Source organism: Zosterops lateralis, assembly GCF_965231275.1.
Source record: "Zosterops lateralis genome assembly, chromosome: 3".
In the NCBI taxonomy this organism is placed as follows: Eukaryota; Metazoa; Chordata; class Aves; order Passeriformes; family Zosteropidae; genus Zosterops; species Zosterops lateralis.
This window is the reverse complement of record NC_139764.1, coordinates 13,637,754-13,663,567: the sequence shown is the minus strand read 5'-3', so window position 1 is coordinate 13,663,567 and position 25,814 is coordinate 13,637,754. Positions and strand designations below refer to the sequence as shown.

Sequence of the window (25,814 nt, the reverse complement as noted above, 5' to 3'; positions counted from 1 at the left end):
CCAGTAAGAATAAAAATAGAACCCTAAAATACTAAATACATTTATTTTTATTGTTTACCTACTTACATTAAAATCTTCTATTAGCATGCTGAAATTTAAAATAACAGGGTTTTCTATTAACTAACCTCAACATCTGGCTTCCTTGCTGCTATCCACCTTTTTGATTAAATAAATGAAGTTGGTGAACTTCACTTACATCTGTCTGAAAACTCGTGACCATTGTCTATTTTGGGTATAGCCTCTAGGAGGATTTTGGCTGCCCAAGATGTACTTATTGAAGGCCTTTAACAAGTACCCACTTAATTCTCTTAACTTAATCCAGCCTCTGTTCTCAGTAGCTACTCCAAGGCATCATAGCAATAATATTTAAAATTGCTTTCACAAAGCTTTTCAGAACTCAGCAATGTATGATGAGACACAAAAGGAGGTATTTTCTAGGAGATATTTAGCAGTACTGACTTTCTGTCATAGCCACCTAAGACTTCTCCGTGCACCTTAGTGTCTCCCCTAAGATTTTTCCTCTAGAATTACTGCTTTGAGTCTAGAGCAGTGCTCCACCTCACATCAAGTGAAATCAAGGATGCTTTTTTTTTGCCTCAGGACAGTTATTGGTAGCCTACCACATTTAATCATTGTACAAGATTTTGTTTATTTTAATGGCAGTGCTTTTTAATATGTAAAAGTAGAAGTGCAGTCATCTCATGGAACCTACCTCTTTCACACGATCTGCCAAGGTACCCCGTGCCAGAGCAATCACACACATATCTGTTCCACCCATCCCTGCACACACCATTGTTTTTACAGGGGTTGCTAAGGCAAGGCTTTGCAGTTTCTCTTGAGCATGAGGGTTTTACTCCAGCTGTGCTTTGAATTTCAGCCATCTGTCGAATATCTTTGCTTTGACCATCAATAAATAAATCTCTAATGCAGCCAACATATCCATAATTGAGGAGTGCTGTCCACACTTCTGTTGGGAAGACCAGGCCTGCTTTATTTTCTGGTAAGCCTCCAAGATACAAGTCATCATCCAAGTCAAGGATTTCACTTTCCCCTGGTGCAGTATATGGAGTACGTAACGTGTTCACAGATATCGTCCCTGCAAAGACAAAAAATTGTATGATTTTCAACATATTTGATTTTGGTACTGCTTTTTTTACTCATTCATCCACATGTCACATTAGCTCCTGGCAAACAGCTATAAGTGAAGCAGAGGTATTTTATTTACACAGCTATAGATTCATACATACACTTCAGTATTTCAATTGCAATGTAGTCAGGAAGTTAATGATCTAAGAAACCTTTATGCAAAACACTGCATGAGCACAATATGAAAAATTCCAGTCAAAATCATCTTACCAATCTCATAGGTACAGGAGGAATGCAGCTCATAGTTATTTTCAGAAACATCCTCATTGTGCAACAACAACAACAAAAATATCTTCACTCCCTTATATGTATTTCAAAGCCTTAAGGCTAGAGTTGCATTGATAGGTTGCAATCTGAGGGGCACATCTGAATGTTAGGTTTGGGCCCAAAAGTGTTTTAAAAGACTCTCATCACTTCCAGTGGGCTTTGGGTAAGACATTTTATTCTTTAAATACAAAAGGAAAATGCTCTCATCAACTGCCAGGCAGGCAATCATTAAGAAGGAAGTGATGCGATCCTGGAGAGAAAATCAATTCCTCTGACACTTTTTTCAAAATGTGTGCGTGTTACAATGAGAGGGAGAGAAGATGTATACAGGCCTTCAGGAACCCAGAAATATCCTTTCCATAGAAGTCTAAAAATCTAACAAACAAAAGTGAACCTAAAACAGAGTTTTCTTTATAAAGTGTCTGAACAAAGAAAATGTAATCATCAGCAAAGAACCTTTTTTTGGTGGTACTTTGTTTAAAATAAGGAGATGTGTAACATGATTTGAATAAGCAGAAAAAATGAATTTAGTACATACAGTCACAGAGCATATTTATGCCAACCAACTTAAATTTTATTTCTAAGTAAAATCACTTGGGAAAAAAATCTTCCTCTACATCTTCACAGAAGTGATTCCTTATCACTCTACGTGGGTACAAAAGCAAACAAAATATAAATCAAAATATTATAGGTCAAAAAAATATTATAATGACCAGTCATATCATGCAACACTTATCTGCTGAGCATAACACTGAAAGCGTATTAGTGATGACAAGATACTTAAGAATTGCATTTACCATGATGAATTTAGCATATATATATATACACAAAGTGAACATGATTCACCATCTTCACTGTTAGCCTGAAACAGATTCCAGAAGATAACACTTATTACCAAAAATGCTTCCACTGTGGTAGGAGTTGTGCATAAGAAGAAATTCACACTTTACACAGCATACATACTAAAATGTGAGTTTTAAGCAAACAAAGGCAGGTCAGAAAAAGATCATTCTCTTACTTGGGAACAGCCTAAAATTTAGGCTTCTCTTTGGACTCCTGTGGAAGTTTTTCTTTTTTTTTTTTTTTTTTTTTCTCAGTTCAGTAGGTTAACTTCAACAACATTGACAGAATGAATATCTAAAGAATTTGGATTGTTAGTAAAAGCTGTTTGGGATAAAGGTCTCAGGAGGTCCAACTCCCACATGAGACTTGAGACATATGGATTTTGTAAGAGCTGTATATCACAGTCTCCCAACTATCAGAAAGGAGCTAACAAGATAAAAATAAGGTTTGCATAGCATTTTTGAATTTTTATAAGCATGTTTAAAGAGTGAGGATGTGGTCAGTTTTCCCTTTTATGTATTATAAGAAATACTTTCTGTGTCAGTTGTATAATCACATAGATGTGAAAGTGAACTTTCAAGAAAGTAAGAAATAGGCATGCTGAAACAAGATACTTTTTCTTCCAAACTTCCATCTGTTTAAAACTGATAAGATGATTATGGTTTGCTAACTCTAAAAATTTGTTGTTGCTTCTCAGCTTCTAGAAGCAGAACTTGGCACTTGTATGGAATGCTTGCTATAGGTTTGACCTTAAGCATGCAAGCATAAACACTTTCAGATCTGATTTGATTAATCAGCTGCATCAAACAAGGACACCTGTGCATGACCTGTCAAACCAAGAGAGACTTTTCATAGAGCATCCTGTGGTACCAGGAAGGATGGCTAACAGACAACGGATCTTTATGTCTTTAAAAACATTAGAGATGCTGTAAATATAAATCGTACTTGTCCTCGCAGAGTTTCTTACTGCTATTGTTGCTTGCTGCCATCTGTTGATGTACAGCCTAATTTAGGACCAAACACTCTAAACCCATGCTCAGGCAGCACCCACTTGTGCACCCACACAAGTTAACTCAGCTGCAGCCTCCAACAGCAAGTTCCAATGTGTGAACAGTGCTGCTTTCTGCTGGACAAAGACAGTTTTATTTTCAAGACATTAACAAAGAACCTAGAACTCCTTTTCTATTAAAAAATAAAAATCTACTATGTCTTGATTACTTTCAGCTCACAGGAAAAGACAGATAAATCTCTCCTAGTATAGCTGCTAGTCTGTGTTCCAAGTGGAAGCTTTGCAAGCACAGAAGGCTTAAAAAGGTGAACGATAAGGGAAACTGGTGACTGTGAATTACAGTAAAGTGATAGATTGAAGCAGGAAATTTTTCTTCTCTGTGTCATAAAGGATTACTCTGAAGAGAGCTTAAGTATTATTATGAATAGATGTCAACAGCTTCTTAAAAAAATGAACTTTTTACCTTTCCAGGTAAAAGGAACGAAGCCCCATAAAATACTCTGTGTGAGAAGTCCTCTAAAACCTTATTGCAATCATGGCATCTAATGACTGTGGGTAGAAAAACATGACAGGCAACCAGCAGCCATCACTGCTGTTGATATTCAAATCACCTGTTACATATCTCTGACAGATAATGCAAACTTTACTCACTACTTGCTTTGTAAACACAGATGAAAACAGAAAAATCCAAGTTAAAAAAAGGGAATATAAAAATATTCCAAAATACAGCAAAACTTACAGAGCCTTTTAAGGATCCTACAACAAAATGCAGAACTCAAGTTCATAGAACATAGGCCTACAGAAAATAAACAATGGTTCCATTAGCAGCTTTGAGTTCACAGTGCACCTAGAGCTGAGACAGAGGTAGCACATGCTGTTCCATCTTGGTGAGGTTTGGGACAGGGGTGGGATGATTTTTTTCTAGTTTATTACAGGGGTTTGAGTTTGTTTGTTTTCCTATGCTTTGTTGTCGGTTTTTTTCTTGTTTGCCTTTTTTTTTTTTTTTTTTTTTTTTCCTTAAAGTCTGTTATCTTTCTTGAGGGAAACTTTCTGAGTTCTACTGAAAATGTCTCAAGCTGGCCTTCCTACCACAGAACTACCACAGGAGCGCAAATCTCTTATGTGGCCAGCACAGAAAATGTTAATAAATTTCCCTGTAAAGATACTGTAATGTCATTCTCCAGAAAGAATTGTTAAATTTTAAAAGAGGAAAGAATGGGCAATAACCTGGAGACAACAGATATGATGAGGAAGTAGCTGATTTAGAAGAGCACAGGATGCCCAAGAGAGAGAGGAAAGTATAAGTTTAAATTGTAATATCTCTGGAGTAAGAACCATCCTTAAACTTCCATCTTTTCATAACAGCTCCCAGAACCAGATAAGTAGTGATATCACTTCTTTGAAAAGAGCCATAATGCTTTCCAGGAAACAAGCAGTTTCTGTGCAAAGTTTTTTAAGACTCAAAGTAGGAAATAATTTTTGTATTTCTATCAAAATAAGAAAGAAATGAAGAATGCTGAGAATATGTGGTTTGTCCTGCCTGAAAGAAGTAAAAAGAAATTACAAAGACAAGAAGGTGTGGGGTGACTTATTTAGTCTGGGGTTCATGATCTAGCTTCAGATTCTAAAAACACATAGCATTTCCTATCTCCAGAAACTGGGCATAAGTTTAACTGTCCTGAAATGACCTATAGCTGCTTTGATTCTGCAGCATTTCATCTGAGAACACAGTGCAATTTCACATTTAGAAACTTATATCCGTATTGGAAAAGCAGTTTGAGAAAAAACTAATGAAGTTATGGTTTTCAGCAAGAATGATTGACTTAAAGGACAACTGATTAGTGAGAAGTCCTTGAAAGGATGAGTCGACAGTATAAGTCAATGATAACGCACATGTGAGCGCAAACTGTGAAATATATTGGGGATTCCAGAGCAGCCTATTGTACCACTTGGCTGAGTGTTGGTTGAGTTTTATCTTGGACTCTGAGAAAGATGCAGATCAGCCAAGGAAGCTGCAGTTCATTGAAATAATAGTCCTTAAAATGCAATATAAATCCATCCTCTCAAGTATGAAAACTATTAATATCTGTTGAAATAGGAACATGTACATCTGACTGTTCTTAAAAGGTTAAAAAGATATGGGAAGTAATATGTAGAAGAGTACCTGTGAAAAAGAAAAAAGAACCCGCAACAACAACACATGTAATGGACATAAACAGAGCATTACTTACAGTGAGATGTTGATTATAGTTAAGCTGTAATTACATACTTCAGAAATGATTTCTGGTATTCAAGCTGAAACTAACTTTAGTTCAAAATTTCAGTGACTCAGCTCTTAAATGCTACCTACCCTATGAGCAGGTGCTGATACATTCTGCTTTATGCTGCCCTACGCAATTGGAGGTTGACAAAGAGAGTAAGTTTCCTCCCTGATTCCACTATGTAATGGTGGTTTCCAAATGATGAATGGTGGTTTAGCAAAAAAATAATTTGCATGATTATACTTGCATATGGCAAACAGTTAAAAAAATTAAAGATTACTTAAGTTGCAGAAAACAGTTATTAAACCTATCCCTACTGTGTTACAAGAAACACTGTGAGCAAACACCTTTAAAGCTGCTTCATGGTTGTTTTTTTATTTAGTTTGGGTTTGTGGGGTTTTTTTGGTAATTCTTTTTCTGCAGAGTTTGCAGTACTGTTAAGAGCAGAACAGACAAGTATCTCCCTTAGGTATGACTTAATGAGCCTCTCCAATCTTATTCATTATCTCAGCAATTTACTTTTTCCTAAAACTGTGTATAAGAAACTAAATCATATTTCTAAATCTTGTCTCTCTCCTGATCAGTTAAATGAGAAGATTTTAAGTGCAGCTACTGCAACTGGTTCTCATTTCTCTGCTTACCTGGTGTGGCCTATTTTAGTTGGTTTTTGAGCCCGTGAAAAACATTTGCTTATTGAGAAACACTGAAAAATCAGAGCAAGATAGTAATTCTAAATACATCTTCTGTGCTAAAACACATGATGAGGACTGTATGCAGCATGCAGCCCATGGCCAAGACAGAACACATATCAGACAGCTATGAAGCTGTGGTCCTTCCCAGAAATTCAGGATGTACAGTTCAGGAGTAGGGGGAGGAAACCCAGGACACAGCAGTTGGTAGCACTGCTGCACACCTAGCAAGAAAGATGTACCAGAGGAGAATGTCTTATGAATATTTCTCTTTACCTAACCCTTAAATATTAACTAAATATGGTCTCATGAACCCTGTCCTACAATGATCTTTAGATAAGAAAGCACTCAGAGTAAGTCTTACAGGAAACAAAATAGGATTCTAGGGTGAAAACAAGAATAATAGGTCAAGACCTCTTTCAGCAAAAACAAATTCTTTCACTTTCTCACTTCTTTCAAAAAAGCAAATTAAAAGGCACTAACTCTTCCCTCTTCCTTTTGTCTCTCAAAATCTGAGCGGATTGAGAGAAATACTAGCGAATGGGGCATGGTTGATTATAATTTAAAAAGGTGTTCTCATTCCTTACATCTCCCTGCCCCCTCCACCTCAGTCCTAGACAAGCAAAGGCAAAGTCAGTAGTTTAGTGTGGATGCTCACTGGCCGAGAGTCTGGAAGAGAGCAAAGAATGAGAAATAAATCTAGTACTTGCTGATCCAGCTAATATGAAAGTCAAGGAAATTAGCAAAGCTCCTTGAGAAATGTCACAGCATTCTGCTATAGGAGGGATCCACTCTGCATTGGACTTAAAGGCTAGAAGCAAAAGGTTGCAAGACACCAAATTTAATTTAAAGAAAAAAAAAATCACAGTTTATTTGAGTAACTTATCTACTAACAGAAGACTATCTTATGCTTGATAGCTAGGGAAATCTGCTGCCAATGGCAACAAGAAAGTATCAGAAAAGGAAACTTTTTTCTATACAAGGTATATTCATTCAGTTATATAAAAACTCTGAAGGAAAGCTAGTGAAAATTCATGTGATTTCCAGTATGTTTGGTCTGGGCTAGAGAAAGGAAACCAAAAAGCATTCTGAAGTGGTATAGTGAATTTTATTCTTCATGGGTAAAACACACCAAAATGCACAATGTGACCACAAGGTGGAGGGCGGCGAGATACTCAGGACAGTGAGGAGGGCACACAGCAAACTCCCCGCCCTGGACTCCAGGAGAGCAGACTTTGGCCTCTTCAAGGCACTACTCAGTGGAGTCCAATGGGAAAGAGCCCTGGAGGGGAGAGGGGCCCAAGGATGTGGGCTGGTATTCAAGGATCACTTTCTCCATGCTCAGACACAATGCATCCCAACAAGAAGGCAATCGGGCAAAAATGCCAGCAGCAGGCCTCCTTGGATGGATAAGGAGCTGCTGAGCAAACTCAGAGCGAAAAAAGAAGCTTTCAGAAGGTGGAAAGGAGGACAGGGGGCTTTGGAGGAATGGAGTAAAATTGTACAGAGGGATAGGGGATACAGTTAGGGAAGCCAGGGCCCAGTTAGAATCAAGTTTGCCCGCCCCCCCACCTTGCTTTTTACTATTTATTTCTATTTCCCTCTATATCACATTTACTGCTACATAAAATCTGTGGTTTTTACATTGGTACACAGTCTCATTTGCACCTTAATTCAGGCAGAGGTATCTCTCTAATAATTTTAATAACCAGATCTTACCATCTGTCCTGGTTTGCAGTGTAGGATGTACACAAAGTATTTATTCTATCACCATCTTCATGAACTGTTGAAACCAGGTGGGCTAGTGTTTTCTCAAGCCCCCTGCCTCTTCTGCTAATGGCCTTTGGGGTGTCTTCTGCTAATGGGCCATTAACGCCTGGCCCATGAGTCACAGGTAACTCCCTCCAGGGGTTATCTCTGTTTAATGGGCCATCAAGGACCCACTTCACCCTCCTCATTCTATTGTGAGATGCTCTGCCCAGGGGGAGGAGCCAAGCATTCTCACCTGGATATAAGCTGGTATGTGGGACAGTGCAATGGGCACTTACCCACTGGATTCCCAGAGGACCAGAGCTCCCAGACCTTTCTACAGGCTCACTGCTTCAAGAAGAGCACCTCACCTGGACTGCTTCCACCATCCTGCTCAGGTTGTATTCTGACTCTGTCAGTGATCCTTTGTGTTATTGCATTTATTTTATTTTATTTTTACCTTTTTACCTTTCTTCTTATTAAATTATATCTCTGACTTGAAGCCTCTCATTCGTTTTGCTTTCAAACCACAACACCATCATAAAGATAAACAAAAACATTGCCAGTGTTACTGGTACTTCTTCTACCATAAGCTATTATTGTATGTATTAGAATAACAGAAAAACTTTGATTCTCTTTCAGATTGCAGTTAAAATTCAGTTTGTCAGTCCTAAGCCTGAATATTTGATTCAGTATTCATGGTAATAGTTCAATGTCTTAGAGTTAATAGGTATTATGTTTTCAACAGAGATGGGGGTGTTGCATAAATTTCACCTATCTTGATCATAAGCAAATCATCAGGTGGACTAACCTGATTATTTATAATTCTACTTAAAAAATAATTTGCAATCCTGATCACTAGGTGGGTTTTGCTTCCTGAAATTACTCTACATTACTGCTGATGTCCATCAACAGCTTTAAAGAATTAGAGTATGCCCTAAACTCTCTTAATGGCACTTGTGAGTCATGTTTTTTGTGAAGCAATGAAAGGGCAGAACTTATCTTCAAATGTAAACAATTGCTATGCATTTATTTAATTCCTTTATAGATCTGTTGGCTTTGGATGTAAGAATAAACTTTGCTTTCAGCAGTCCCACAGGCGTGATTATTACAGGATTTACTGCCTCATATGAATCATGGAAACAGCACTTAAGAAGAAAGTCTGAAATGAAAACTGTAGTACAAATAATATAACTGCTGGATATTCAATCCCAATTGAGGATTTTGAGAAGCTGTGTTTTGTTGTTCAATTAGTTGGGTTTTTTTCCTTTTTTTTTTTTTTTTTTTTTGTTTGTTTGTTTGTTTGATTTTGGTTGGTTGGGTTTTATTTGTTCTTGCTTGGTAGGTTTACTTAACCTCGAGAAATGTAAATGAGCCACTGACATATTATAATAAAGAAATTATAAATGCAAGCTATGGAAAGTGAGTCATCAGAAGGAAGAAAGTGGGGGAAATCCCACAAATTCCAGAAGAAGTGGAATTACATTATTCAACACCCAATTTTAGAACATACAAAAACTTCAGGTTTTAACTTATATTAATCAGAAGATCTTAAGGACTGAATTAGAGACTCAGTACATTCCCTTCCCCCTTCCTCCCCAAATCCCAGCATGAAGTACAAGAAAGTCACTGTAGAAGAGAGATGTTCTTAAATTGATGTACATTGATTATTTGCTTAAGACAAGATATATACTCAAGATGAGACGAGCTGATGTGCATTGACAATTCACCGGATAAATGCACTTTAAGCCACATTACATTTCAGTAGCATGAGGAACAGGTTATGAATTCTTTATTTTTACCACTTTTCAGTGAGATCATTTTTTGACTAAACTACTCCAGAATATGAATCACACTGATAGAATGTGGCAAGTCAGTTATTTCCATTTCTGCTGATATGTTTTGTTAGACATTTATTAGCATATCATTTAAGTACACAGAGATGTGCTGACATGATTAGAAGATCTGCGTTGTTTCTGAGGGGCAGCTATTCCCCATGTTGGAGATTATTTTCAGTAATTCCTTTTTTGCTTTATTTTCATTCTTGAAACTTGCTGCTTCAGCTCTTTGGTGTAAGCAAGCACAGAGGGAGATTACTGTTGTTTTTTCAATCACACAACACACTTACTTGCAAGATTAAGTACTTGATTATCCAATAATATTAACATAAGATACTTTACGCAGTAAATTATTGTATTCTGGCACCTGAAAGTAATGAGTACTTATATTTTCCTTATTTTTCAGTTGATGCCCAACTCTAATTGTGGTAACATCAATATGTACCCAGTATATCCTCAGATACAGCAGAAAAAAACATTCTGAATGCAAACAAAAGGAACTTACCCGACCGCCCATCCCTCTGAAAATCCACATGGTACCATTCACCATCATTCACCTTCTTCTGCAAGGCTTTTATTTTTATAGTACCTGATCCCATGTCTAACAGTAGGTAGAGGTGGCCATCAAGCATTTCAATGGCAAAAAAATCAACCTTCACCATCTGTGGATGTTTGGCATCTTTTTGGTGCCTTGGTTTCCCATGACTGAAAAGAATCAGGCCATTTGGCTCAGTTGTACGAAAGTCAAATGATATTGAGCCTGTTTTCTTGGCATTCCACTTTGGCAGAGAGATGAAAGACTCTGGTGTTTCAAATGTGATTGGATCTAAGGTTGCAACATTCTCACATTTAAATGCTACAACCCCATGAATCTTCATTTTAGGATCCCCTTGCTTGGCAAGTCGAGACAGCTCCAACCTGACATCGTTATTTTTATACACAACCTGCAAGCAAAGCAGAGAAGTTACTCAGAGAAACCTGACAATTTTAACCAAACAGACATAATCCTGAATAGGCACATTATTTAAAGGATAATGGTGATGATATATGAATATGATAATTTACATACAAACAAGATGAAATAACTATTTTCATTGACTAATGATTTAATAATTGTTTTCATTAAACCAAACAAAGTTGCTCTAAAAATACTCCTGGAGTTAATTCTAACAATCTGAAAGAATCTGCACATAATTTATACTATGAGTTGCAAATTAGCTTGTGTGGCCTTGATTACTTAAAAGCCTTCTCTGCATAGCCATTCTGCTATTATAAAGAAGTATTAGATTTCTTCTTCCTCTAAACCCTTTGTCACTGTCTTAAATCTTCTTTTCATGTAGAGAAAATATACCAAGGACAGACACTTCATAATTTAACATCTTTTCAGTTTGTCCTTGGGGCTGAGGAGTAGTAACATTCATGGAATTCATGAGGCTATATAAGATAGGCAAACTAATATCAACAGATCAAAACAGGCAAAACCAGGAAAACCTGTGATTCTGTTCCATTTGATTAAAAAAACCCCAACTTACGTATTTTTCCTGACTGAAAATTTTCTGATAAAAATTAAAGACAATATTAGTTTTAAATCCAGTTGATTTCTGCAGCAAATATTCTTGCTTCAAATCACATTTTAACTCGGTCCAAGAAGCTTGTCATGATGTAACTATTTCCAGGGTTCTAATGTTTATTAGTGTTTTCTCAAATTGCTCTGAGTTATCCATGATACAAGAGCTGCTGAAATGAGCTCCCCAATACCAAAGGCGTGCACAAGTGTTTTGTCAATACTTTTAATTGTGCAATAAATTACACACTCAAGCTAAAATACCACTGAAGGGCTGAATACAAAACCATAGAGACAGAAGCTAAAACTTTCTTCTCCGTTTCTAAGGTTAAGCCCTACATTAAAAAGCAATTTGGAGAAAACGCAACAGCTCAGCAAAACCAATCACTTTGTGCTGAGGCTTCTTCATCTACAGATCTGCACCATTCAGGGCTAGGTCTGGCCCTGATCCAATGTTCCAACTATGCAGTGTAGTTTGGAGCTCTTCAGGGGACCCACCACTAGTTTAGACTTTACCTCCCTATTGGGGGTTAGAAAGTGTTTACTGAATACTTAGGATACAGCTTCTGGATTAATTTCCTGAGATCTAGTTTGAACACATGTGAAGCCCACTCTGAAACCCAGTAAGGCAAAAGCACAGCAGATGAACTGCAGAGATGTGCTACTGTCAGGAATCAAAGCACTAACACTTTCACAGTCTAAGATGCCATACCCCACAAGTGATAGTTGCTACTGAAAAATGATGTTTAAAGATAAAAGAAAAGGAAATGATTGATAGAGTGACATTATTTTTCAGTAAGAATTTTGTTCATTCCAATTATATCATTATCCACAATGCAAATTTTATCATAAGACTTGTCAGAATTATTCTACTATAATAAAATGTATCCTAAAAGTTAAAAAATAAGCCTATTTCTTCATTTTATTCCAGAATGGAGTACAAGTAATGTTGCTCCCATGAGAGCTCTGTCTCCAAAGACAACAGATAAACCTCACTGTGGTTTGCTGACAGCAGAAATGCAGAGACAATGTGTTCTTCAATTGAGACATCAGAAGCTAATACAATTGGACTAAATTTTAATATTTAGATAGTAAGGTTCCATATCTCCATTTATCAAATACAACCACAACACCTGAGATTTCACAGACACTGCAGAGGAGTTTAGAACAGTATTGGAGAATAAGGTCTCACACAAGTGACCTTCCTTTGGGGTGGCTTTCTGTCTTTAGAGTGAAGAGGAAGAAGCCTGGGAAGGAGCCTGGGAGGTTATTTAGAGATATCTGGTCTCACAAAGCATTGACCACTTTCTATGGCAAGAGGGATTTTGGATAGCTCCCTCTTCATTTGAAGAATTTACAGGGGCAACCTTTCTGGATTAGACTGAAAAGCATTAAACACTGCCAGAGAACGCAATAAATAAAAAGGGAACAAATGGTCTCTTATTAGAACTAAATCCTGCCTGGTGGTGATGAAAGTAAATACAGCAACAAAGAACATGAGAAGATCTTCTTAAATTGACTGCTGAACAAGAGCAGGTTCCAGGACAAGGTGAATAAATGTACAAAGAGAATTTATTGTTTATGGACAAATCAAACTGTCCAATCTTTATGAAACTGGTTGACTGAATATTATAATTAGGAATTAATAGCTATGTTAAAAAACTCAGCAGACTAAAAGAAAATTAGGTTTTCCTCAAGTCTAAAACAGCTTACTATGATCTGAAGTCATTGCCAACTCAGAAATATAATTTCTAATAAATATTGTTCAAGAACATAATGGACAAAGTGCAAAGTGAAATGGTTTTCTCAATACCTTGTCACCAGCTCTTTAAATAACTTAATATATAATGTATGAGGGAAATGTTGCCAGAACACTTTAGTAACAGTGATATATATTGTCAGTTTTTTGCTACCGATATTAAAACATTCTTGGAATGCCTAAATATTTTAAATGACAATTTTATGCTTCCATATTCCACAACTGAAACTTCGTAGCTACTGCATTTTACTACATACATGCTGGGGAAACTTGAATAAAGTCTATATCTATGTTTTAGAATGCATATGTTCTGAGTTTTATAATGTGCTTATGTTCATTTACTAAATGGAAAATTTTGAACTGAATTATCATGGATAATTAGTAATAAAACAGGAATATATGAACCATAATTGAAAAGACCTGTAAACTATTAACTGAGCACAGCTTGCATTTGGGAGCCTCTTTCTTGGTATTATGCTGAGATTCTTACCCTTCTCCCTATCCATGAAAAATGTACTCAGCCACCAGTGAAGCACAGCAAAAAGGAGAAAAGCATTATGTTCACAGGAATAAGTTGTCATTAAATTTTGGGAAAACCACTGAACAGTAAGGAATAATTCTGAGAATAATATCTGCTTTATAACTCATGAAGGTACATGCTTCAGAAACAACAGCCTCTAGGGTACAAATAACTTACTGATTTATCCATTATTTTGCCTTTTAATTTTTTTCTTTTGCTGCTGGGTACATAAGGACAAACATACTTTTAATAGGGCTTATATTATCTGCTATTTCCTTCTGAGGAACACAGCATATAACATTAACTCAGTACATTTTCCCTCCTTTAAGGACACAGATCCACAATTAGTCAAGTCAAGGGAATTTGCAACAGAGAAATATTGGAGTCACATTCCCCTTCACTCCCACACAATCCACCAGTCACTCTCCTGGCATCCATTGGGTTGGCCCTGGATTTTAGCTTGCTCTTGCACTCACTTTCATACCTCAGCAACAATCTGAGTTTTCTGCGCATGAAACTGCCAGCCCTCAGGGAATTATATCACGATTTGTCTTGTGTTCACTCTGTTCTTTCCTCTTAAGATAAAGTTTTAGGACCTCAGTCTTCAAAATACATAATTACCTTGTTCTTAGAAACTGCAAAAGGTCACCTAAACTTCCAAGAAAAATGGAGCAGTTAGCAATTCCCCACATAATTTGCAACCAAGCTATTCAAAGTGAAGAATAAATTTAGTTTTTAAGAGAGACAGGGCAGAACATTTTACAATCAAGACAGAGGCTTCCTTTGCTACTATCTAGGCCAACCACATGCTGGGTAACTTGCAATATCACAGGGATCTGTCTTAACAAATAAGTCCAGCTTTGAGACAGCAATTATTGCCATAAGCTCAGCACACTTTTTTTTTTTTTTTTTTTTTTTTTTTTTTTTTTTGTGGTCTGTGGTCACCATGGAGCACAACCTAAACTGATTCAAACTTCTCAAAGATATATCATGTACAGGTTTTTTGGCAAGTTGGAGCATTATTATGCAATGAACTCCAGAAGTGTAAAGAAGTGTAAATCTATGAATGACCCTGAGAAAAAGTGAAGGAAAAGAGAAGAAATTCATACTAGGGATGTATCGTAAATCTGTAACTGTTTAATTAGCAAATTTAAAGGTCAAGAATTTTTTTTTAAATTAAAAAGATAAATAGAACTCTATCCATTCCTTCAACTGACCCTATCCCAGGAGATTTAAAACTATGAAAGGTGTGAAAGCATCCATATTACAACACTATTTTCAATTCAAAGTAAAGCCCTTTCTACAAAAAACATTATGAATGAAGACAGGTCATTACCCTTAAATATTTCAAAATACTGACCACCTCTGCCAGCAGTAGCTTTTCAATCACTGTGATTAAAAATCTGTTAAAATATTACGAAGCATTTATTTCAAATTACTTTACATTCTTAAAACCAAAGATGATCCTCAAGAAGCTGGATCACATCACCTGATTCGCAGAATCTAGATTTCCTTGAGAATCAGAGAATCCAGGATTTCAGAGTGCCTACCACTATGACCTTGCTCCAAAGAACTTTGCTATTTACTTAACTGAGAGATGAGGTAAAATATTTTCCTATTGAAATTCAATTCAAATACAGTTTGAATAAATGGATGAACTCAATATTAAAACCTGTTAAAAATTGGATGATGTAAATCTTTGTTACCATAAAACAGTACTTTCATATTTTCGTATTTCTGTGAAACCTGTATCACCTGTGGCTTACAATGACAGTTAATTCTCAGAAATGGAGATTAATATCACCCAAAATGGCTCAGGTAGGTTCTGCCAAAATATGGGTTTCCCTGAAAAGTTGTGTCAGCAGGAGGGAATTTGCTGATTGTCAGAAACCAACAATGGAACTTAGAATAGGGGCAATTTTTTCAGCTTGCTTTACCAGCCACTAGAATTCCCATGTTCATTGAGAACTACCTGGTGCTCACAGCACCACGTTCCCCAGAAATCCAACTGCAAAACTGATCACTAACAGTTATATCACATATTTTTTCAGCACTTGCTGTATGGTTTTGAACTAATCTGGGAACATCAGCTTCTCACAGAAGGCTTGTCATTTTGCTCATATGCCTCCATGCATTTTCAAGCTCCAAAATGAATATATTGAGGAACACAGTAAACTACAGACTATTTATACAAAAATTAAGGAGCCCAAGTTCAAATGTTTACAATGGGGTGCACTTTTGAGCCCAATGTGAAACCACACAACATGAATGACAACAGCTATTCAAGTCTCTACATCATAAACCAGCTTTGTTTTCTGAACATAGAGAAGAGTTTAAGGAGTATATTGAATGTTCCAAGTGACTAACTTATTCTTCCTCAAGTGAAATAGTTTTCATGATCCAGAGGTCAACATTTGTGCAAATGTGGTGGGGATGGTAGCGTGGGACATTTAGAAAGGGGGTCATTGAGCACCAAAATAAAATCCAGGTATCTCTAGAGTCTTACTAAATGGGAGGTAAGCCTAAAGACAACAAGATAGGGTTCCGTGGTATGGATACATTAACACCTGGAGAAAACAATACCATGTGCATTTTGTTGCATTATTTTAGATCAATTAATATGGTCTGGGAAACTGCTTTGCAAGATTCAGCTCAAAAAAACCTTTGACTTAACTGATCTAAGTAACAAACAAACAAACAAAATAATAACAAAAAAAGCATTACAGGGCAACAAATTCATTGGAGTATATATATCTGTGAGTTCCACATTCCACTGTTTCTTCTCCCAGTCCAATCTGAGCATCCAAAACTGTGGAGTGCAAACAGATCACACTCAAACTTTTGCAAAATATTAATTGGGCTTTTGCAAGGCAGACATATTATTCATACAGTATGATTATGTGTTTTGTTCTGTTTGTTGTGCTGTTTATAGCTTTATACATAACAAGTAGACTTTTTAAATCAGACCTCCTCTCCACCTCTCCACAGACTATTTTGGCCTAAGGTAGAAAGAAGAAAACCATTATAATGAGTCTCGTGTTAGGGGGTCAGGACCAGTAATCCAGGGATTTGGGTTTAACTGGCACCTAAATGCCTCAGAGAGAACTTAATTTCTCCTTGCTTCTTCGTAAATCAGATGCACCATCTCCTCACAGGGCAGAAACTTGCTTGAAGACTGAAGTTTACCAGCACAAAATCTAGTGAGGCTTCATCCAAAATCAGACACTTTTACACACACATTTCTTCTTCTAGGGTGGGTGTCAATCCCCCATTTTCTTTTAAAGGAAAACAGATATGATATTGTTCTGACTTTTTTAGTCTGCAGCTACAGTGTGGAGTTCACCGATCATTCAGATAAGAAAACAAAATGCACCCAAATCTGTTCTAAAGTTGCACACAATAAAACCTGAACAATCCACATCTCAGGGTGAGCACAAAAACATAGCATCCTATGCCCTGATAATGCACTTGGCAAGTGCTTTAATGCCACACTATATGGCAAACTACAGACAACAAATTTGTGATGTTTGTTGTTTCTGTAACTAAGCAACATGGATCTTTTCTGCACTCCCCTTCCTTAAAATAAGAGGATACATTGCACATCAGGCATTTGGAAAATTTCTGTTTATACAAAGCAGGCATACTTAATGCACAAAAATTTATGCTCTATTTAAACTGCTAATTATCATATCCCTGCAAATCCTAAAAAGGAAAATGGGTACCAAAAAAAAAAAAAAAGGCTAAAATTACCATCACCAGAGGGAATTTGACTATGATTTTAATAGCACACCTGTACTTCTACTGTAGCTTGAAAATCATCACTCTCCTGCCCCAAAAAATGATGGAAAAAGAATGGGGGGGGGGGGGGGGAGGGAAATCAAACCAAACCAGAAAAACACAAAAGAACCAAAAGAATCCCTATAATTTGGTACAAATTAATTATTCCACGGCAATAAAAAGTTGTTAATAGACATATACAGAAACAGATATATAGATATATAGCTATATACAGAAACAAAACCAGTACTGACAGAAACAAAGTTATAGGTATATTGTGAGCGTGAATTTAGATTCCCTGCACAGTAAGGGGAAAGTCACCTCAGTTTAGTGCATGTCACTCTATTTGCAGAATTAATACAGTCATGACAGCTCATCTTCTAGGCCAACAAGTCTTTTCTGCTGGAGTTTTGAATGTGGATCCCAGAACTGTTTGTTTCTTTTCTCTCCTAGTTTGACTGCCTGAATAGAGACATTTTAAGGGGATGCCAGAAAATGCCTTTTTATGTTCTGAGTTACTGGAATATCGTTTAACATGATATATTGGCAGAACTCAGGAAAAAAAGAAAATCAACATGTTTTTTTCCTAACAATGCTGATAATAGGATTGTTATGTTTTTCACCCTGCTGTGGACACAAGCCTTTTGAAGATCTTTTTTCCCCCCTTCAATAGACTATTTTGCTATTCTTTGTATGTCCTGCTGTCTGCTGCCAGACTGCTAAATGTTTCTGACTGTGGTTGCTAGTTGCTCTGCTTTCTGTCTTTAAGAAATGGCTTCAAGTTTCCTTTTCTTGTCTTTTTTCCTTTTTTTTTTTTTTTTTTTTTTTTTTTTTAACTTCCCATGGCAAGGGCTCATAGAAATTTCTTGGCAACAGCTGAAGTGCAGAGTTTAGGGACAAGCTAAGTTCCACAAAAGCTCTATTGGCTCCCTAGAAAAGAGAAAGCCTTTACCAAGACATAAGTCATGAAACAAAAACAAGAGAAACAGGAAACACCAAAAGGAAAACAAAATGTATTATTTAAGGCAAAAGCAGCTTTGCATTAATATATTGTATAAAGTCTAAGAAAGAAAACAAATTATATGCTACCTCCAGTGACTGTTTGGGAAAGGAAAGGGCTACAGGAGACTCAATTGTCATGCTGGATTTCAGCTTTTTCCTTTTTTTCTTTCACAGTGCAGTAAGAGTTCCCAAAGATTAATTCTGCAGGAAAGTCAGAAATGTGCTGGTTTTCCTCTTTCTCCATTAACCAGTCTTACAGAAGATCAAGGAAATAACACTTTATGGACTACAAGAAAGAGGGATTGTAAAGCAGAACACAATCATTACTATTTGTAGGGTTCAAGGATTATTTCTTTAGAATAATATTCATTATATGCTAGAATTTCCCTATCTTTAGCACTTAAAGCTTTAAATTCAAGGTCAGAAAATACAGCAGCAAATAACGAAAAAAAGGAAAAGGTAATATATATGCAAAAATTAATGTTCTAAGGAACATCTCAACTCAAGTGCATTTGATGGCAACATGATAGATGTACTTAAAATCTGAGTTACCTTTCATTAGAATAGGAGTCATATGAGTTAAAAATAGAAATTGCCACAAAAAGAGCAAAAATAATGAATCTCAAATGAAAAGGAAAAGCTAAAATGAGCTCAACACAATCCAAGAGGAGGAGGTCAGGGATCTGAACACAAACTAACAGAAACTTGTTAAAAATATTCAGTTACCATCACACCAAACCCTGAATACCTGAAATATCTGAGCAAACGTGTTTTTCCATACATATTAAACATGATTGAAAACATAGGAAAAGGACTGTAGGCATCAAATTAAATGCAGGATGCCAATTCTACATATCCTTTGGTGAAATGAGGGAGGTTTATTCCACCCCTCATTAGATTTCCTTCCTTCCTTCACCCTCTCCCATAAGTTTTTTAGTGGCTGCCAACTTATAACTTAACTTATTGTTTCTCCTGAATAATAAACACCCAACTGTCCTTTTCTTCCTCTTCTCTCTCACCTGTATAGGTTACTCCAGCCTTTAGCTGAATAGCTGGCTCTTGCTCTGGGTGTTTTTAGCTGCTCTCTGGTTTGGACTCATCTCCATTTCCCAGTGTCTGGTTTGAAAGAACCTTCTGTTCCACTGAAGGGAAAATGGCCCTCTTTTATGAAATTTTGGCCAGCCTCCATTTAGAAACCTCATTCCCTCTCAGCTCTGTTGGCTGACTATTGGCTGAGTGAAGTTGGCTACTGGTTGACAAGCTGTAGGAACTTTGCATTCTGAGAGCCAGCACAGTTCTTCCCTCCTTAGCCTAACAGCTCTCTGATTTTGTGTGATATTAATTTAGCAGTAATTTATGCAGTCGTCGGCTAAATTCTGATCTACCAAGATAGGCTAAATAGTTTAAAAATAAAAATGAAAATCAAATTCCCACCCATTAACTATACCGAGCACATTCCTGGAAGACATCCAGGAAGATCCTTCCTGACCTTCGTGTGAAATTTCTCTTTTGAATCCTTATAATGCTTCTAAAGTATCCTTTTGGCTTTCCAGTACTGCAACATGAGCAACTCTCCACATCAGTGTTTTGACACAATCTTTGCCTTCTCAGATACCTACGACAATTGAAAGATAAGTTTTCTGTGGTACTTTTGCATTCAAGGTTATTACTGTAATTGCAACACAAAGGTACCAAACAACCACGTTACTCAGGAGCAGCTTTTCCCTCCCAAGTGTTCAACAATAGAAAGGTACAGCTGGAGGCTGCTACCACTGCATTCCTTTGCACTCGGTTGTGTGCTCACTTTCCTTTTTAAACAGCCTGTATTTTCTGAAATTGCAAACAAAGAAACAGCACTCATGCAAAAAAGTAAGAGGAAAAAGCAGGGTTCTTCCATCATCAAAAAACTGATCTGTATAGTCCACAATGTGGCTAAAAGCATATAGAAATTTTCAAGAAAATAATTAATCAATGGGATATTTTTAAGGCATTGCTTTTCTATTTAAAGGCATCTCTAACCACAGTCTACCTACGGGTCAGCTTTATGTTAATAAATTTTATTGAGGTTATAGCTGTCCTCCAAAATAGACTGGTTGAACTAATTAAAAATAATTACCGCTGTAATTATAAGGAAGAGGGATGTGTTACTTGATTTTCCAGACATGCCATCTCACTGCAGTGAGAGAATACAACAGAGCACATTTAAATATTGTGTTTAAAGGGTCTGATTCTGCTTGATGACCTCCAAGCCTGAGGTTGTCCTTTGAGGACAGTTTAATGTTAATAGAATGTCAGACAATACAATTTACCTTTGGTTTGGTATTGAGCAAGAGATCCTCAGCCTCAAGCCAAATCAATTCTTCTGAGAGATAATCAGAAAAAAACCCCATATAATACTAAAACAGTGTTCATCTAAGAACATTTAAGAAGAGCAACTTGCCATTCAAAATGAACTGCCAACAAGTACCTTTACACAAGTTATTGCAGCTTATTGCAATTTAACACAACTTTAAACTTTTAAAAGTATATTATTCTGCAAAATATTTTTGATTATGTAAATGTGTCTGTCAAAATAAACACTCCTCACAGCATTCTGGGTGGTTTTAAATAGCTATGAAGAGAACTAAGTCTGAGTAAATGGTAGACAGTGCAATTAAGTGTTTATCACTTCCCTATGTCTTTGGGTACATCAATTGAATGTCTTAGCAATGACATTTGTTTTCACTGTTGGGTTGTTCTGACATTTGTTTTCACTGTTGGGTTTTTGGATTCTTTTTTTTTTTTTTTTTTTTTTTTCAAATAAACACTTCAACTTGAAGCTACTTTAAATATTTAAATATAAAACATATTTTTAAATATTCTCAAATACTACTTCAGAAAAGTGGGAGGAAAACAGGCTTTTCCCTGGACAAAAGTATCAAGGAAAATTGTTTTCTATTTTCCCTAAAATACTTTCTTGGGACTGTACATGGCATGTGCTGAATTATACATAAATAAAAAAAACCAAAACAAAAGATAAAGCTATGCATGAAACCTAAAGAAATAAGGTAGCCATATCTATGGTAGTAACTATTGATTGTGTTTATCTCAGTACAACTTCATTTCACAAAACAATACAAGCTTATGCAAAGAGTAGCATTCCTTTTCTTTGAAAAAGTTGGACAAAATTACTTTCAAGATTCTGCTCTCTGTAGTGGGGCCTTAGTCTTGCTGAAGTGATTTGTAGTGTTTAAATATTGTGAGAAAGCCTCCTATTTAAAGGCTAATTCAGGATTATTTAGCAAGAAGTTGATGACATCTAATAAAACTTTAATTCAGGAGTAGATCAGAAGGCAAAACTCTATGCAGCGTGGCCTCATGACTATTGTACCCACAAAGAAAAAAGCATTTACCTTTCAAAAGAAAAGAAATGAATAGTTTAATTCTGACTGAAAAATGGATTTGGATACAATACTCAGGAAGCACAAATAAAAATTCTGTGAGAAAATACTTATATAAGGCATTAATCCTAATACATACCAAGGCATGTGACTAAATCCTGCTACATGAATCTGTGTGATGTCAGCAGAAACGAGGAGGGCTCACTCTGCCTGCTTGGAGCAGAGTCAGACCCATGCTACCATTGAGTCTGAAAGTGTTTGGCTTTCAAACAGGAGCTTCACGAAGATGGAAAATACCAAGAGGATGACAGGAGGCAGGTTGCTCTCAGAAATTGTAATATTAATAATTTGATCATGTGAAACCTGGTCCCTAGCTGAGTATGGCAGTACACTTTCAAACCAGAAGTTGAGTAACTTAAATTCCTAACACCTTTTGATATTAATAATCTGACTTAACAGATACAGCAGTCTTGAGGCATGGTCTTTGCTGTAATTCACATTATTTCTAAATCTGTCTCACAGAAATGACAAACTTGACAAATCTTATGCTTTCCAACAACTTCCTCTGAGCCTGTACAAAAAGAAAGGTTGGCATACTGATTAGGCTGATTTATTTTTACTTGGAGTATCTGCTCTTATCCATTACTTAAGTTTGGCATTTGCAAACTCCAATTCAGTTATGAAGTAAAACACTACCTTTTTCACCTCTATTGAGATGAATCAACAATGAATTGCATCATATGTTACCCCTAAACTGGGACCAATTTACAAAACATCTAATGTACCGTGCTTTTTTCATTTATATCTTTGGTCAGAGAGGAAAAAAAAAAAAAAGAAAGAAAGAAAAAAGTTGTCCTGCTCATCTCTGTTATATTTATTTAGCTAAAATAACACTCATTATAGGTTTTCTCATCAGATTAATTATATCAGCATATCTGTTCTTGAAATTGATAACAATGGAACCCCCAAACACAGATACAAAACAAGAATTTCTGCAAAATTTTAAGTTGTCAGATGTACTGGGAATTTTGTTTGCACATTCGCAGCTGAACCAAAACCCTTAGGCTTTTAACCACATAAGTCACCTCACTGAATTTTCAATTTATTTTATAGTTCTCATCCTAGGAATAACCTCATAATTTGCAAGTTCCAAGATATCTGAGCTGTACATGTAATTAAAGAAATAATAATTTTTTAAAAATTGTAAAAGCTACAGTTCTCAGTTGAATATCAAAATAAGCACTTTTTTAAAACTGGATGCATATCTCAAATTGCAAATACCTGAAAAACTGGTGGACTTTTGAATAACTATAGACTTTTGAATGAAAGAATATGCTCTTTTGAGCACATTAGAACACTAAAATATTTAGGTAATTGACTTAGTAACTGGTTTAGGTGTTTTTCAAACCATTTGGATGCTTATTAAATGTATGCTAAATATGTTTTAGGAAAAATTGGTGGAAATAAAAACCTAGCTTTCAGCTAAACATATTGAAACAATTGTAAAAAAGTTAAATAACTGTATTTTTAGTTTCACAATTAGATGATACTGGGATTGGCCCAAAAAGCACATACGGATTTTTATATTTCTACAAATCTAGTTCATTAAAATATTTTAAAGCATATATTTAATCTTTGCTATCTGGAAGTAAAGAAATAATTCTTGTCTCATTATTGCTTTTAAGCTGCCCAGCTAAAACTTGGAAAATATGCACAATCTAAATGGCAAAGAAGCATCTCAATCCTCAGTAGATTTTACACATATGAAATTCCTTGGAAATGTGTCTTGGAAAGGAGAACATTTGTTTCGTGGGGTCGTTTCCCTCTGCAACAGTATAGATTTTATACTAACACAACATCTCAAAACTAACAGAACAAACAGAATCAAATTATCTAATTTCTTAGATCATTTTAAGGATATAATAAGACAGGAGTCTTATCACAGAATATGGGAAGTTGGAAGGGGCCCATCAGGACCATTGAGTCCATTTCCTGGCCTTGCGCAGAACATCCCAAAAGTCACACCAAGTGCCTGAGAGCGTTGTCCAAACACTCCTAGAACTGTCATTTGGTGCTGTGATCACTGCCCTGGGGAGCCTGTTCCAGTGCCCAACCAGCCTCTGAGTGAAAAACCTTTTCTTAATACCCAACCTAAAACTCCCCTGACTCAGTTTCATGCCATTTCCTCGTACTCAATTGCGTTTGTGAGTGTCCCTAAAAGCAGAGCCTCATCTGAAAAAGCACAGAACAAATCTGCCAACTCCTGACGGATTTGCCAGATGTTTCTCCAACAGAACCAAGCATCGTAACAGCTGTGGCAAATGAGTATATCTTGTGAGCAAAGGTTGGAAGGACCAGGAAGCTGATGTCTAGGTGTTCATGCTTGTCAATTTTACCAGCCAATTCTGGACTCTGATGATGCGCTACAGTATTATGTTCTCACAGAAGTTTAAGACCTTATGTGTTATATAATACATCAATCAAATTGCTGTTGCTAATATAATGCATCCTTAGTTAATGTGTAAGAAATCACAGGAAAATAGCCCACTTATTTTCTATGCTTTTGGATTAAATGACCTTTAAAAGATTAGTATTTTCAGTAAGAGAAAGAGACTCTTCACTGAGGACATGGAGAATATGGGCAACAAACATCTACACATCATTCTTAAACAAGGTTTGCACCTTTACAATGTCCAGGAAAATGACATTTTGAGAATTTCTGTTGTATGATTCTGGAGGAACAAGACTCATCAAAATCTTCCTGCCAGGTTGCAGATACTTTTGTCAGTTTATTGGCTGGCTCTTGAAATCCAGGCTGCATTTTGCAATCTTTTTAATTTGCCTTATCTCACACAGAGCAAAATATTCTGGCTTTTCCCCCCAAATATAGTGACAGATGAAATACAGAGAAGTATTTTCTTTTCAAACATTTTCTTGGAACAGCTTTTCCTATATCTTGCATATTTCAATTTTAATCCCGATGTTGCTGAGTTGTGCTGAATATTTAATTTATGCTAACCTGTCACTTATTTTTCCCCCCTATCTCTATAGGTATGAATATTTATGAACAAAACAGTAGCTGACCTGCACCTTGTATCATCTGAAAAACATATGCACACTGGGCAAACGGAACAAGAAGGCAGGAAGACAAAAATTTCTTTTTCCATCTTTGGAGCACAAAAAAAGCACTCTCCATAAGAATGGCATTAATGAAAAGGAACATGTTGTTCCTTATGGTAATTATTTTAAGCATCCCATCTAGAGGCTCAGGAAGCTCAGTTATTTCCAAGTCTGGCATGGGCAAAGTAAAAAGAGTGAGGAAAAGGACACGGAAAAAATAGGCACAATCTGACTGACCAGTGATGTAGCTCAAGTCCACATCAAGGGACCAAAAGCTCATAAGTACTTTTAATTTCTTCCTATTAGATACTTCTTGAAAGTGGAAAGGAATAATATGAAATTGATAACAATACACATCACTTCCAGCCTCCACAGCAGGAGACTGACATCGAGAGTTTGTGAACACTGAGGGCTGTTCCGTATCAAATGAGTGTCCTTCCCACTGGTGTTTCAAAGGGTAAATATTCAGGACATTGCATGCATTAAAGAGGAATTAATAACTGAAATTCAGGAAAAGTCCCTGTGATGACCCACTTCTCTGGGCCTCTGCACTCCCCAATAATTCCAGTCTCCAATAATTCCATCCAGTTTGTGCCTATGTAAAGCATTCACAAGTCCTTAAAGAAATATTGTCACATTGGGGAAACAAAGTGCTCTTTCTGAAGGTCATGTCTGTAAAGGAAGTATACTCCTAACACCTTCTGTGATCATTTTCTTCGTATCCTTCCAATCCATATACTTTTAAGAAAAAATTAGTACCCAGAAAACTTACAGTTTTTAGAAATGGAAGAAGAAAAATACTAGGAATAAAGGATGAAACTCTGGTCACAGTGAAATCACATCACTGGGTCTGTAAGCTTCCAGAACTCCCTCCTCACACACTCTCTGTG

General features: G+C 36.4%; 1 protein-coding gene across 6 annotated transcripts in view; it reads right to left on the bottom strand.

Annotated features, from left to right (window-relative positions):
* The window catches only part of NRXN1 (neurexin 1), a gene marked incomplete at its 5' end in the record, with an annotated part of 479,408 nt that overhangs the window by 393,852 nt on the left and 59,742 nt on the right, over positions 1 to 25,814 (bottom strand). For all 6 annotated transcript variants that reach the window (XM_083857909.1, XM_083857912.1, XM_083857914.1 and 3 more), the window contains 2 exons: positions 713 to 1,096; positions 10,308 to 10,746. In XM_083857909.1, the coding sequence (XP_083714035.1) occupies positions 713 to 1,096; positions 10,308 to 10,746 (823 nt within the window). The remainder of the gene's footprint in view (positions 1 to 712; positions 1,097 to 10,307; positions 10,747 to 25,814) is intronic.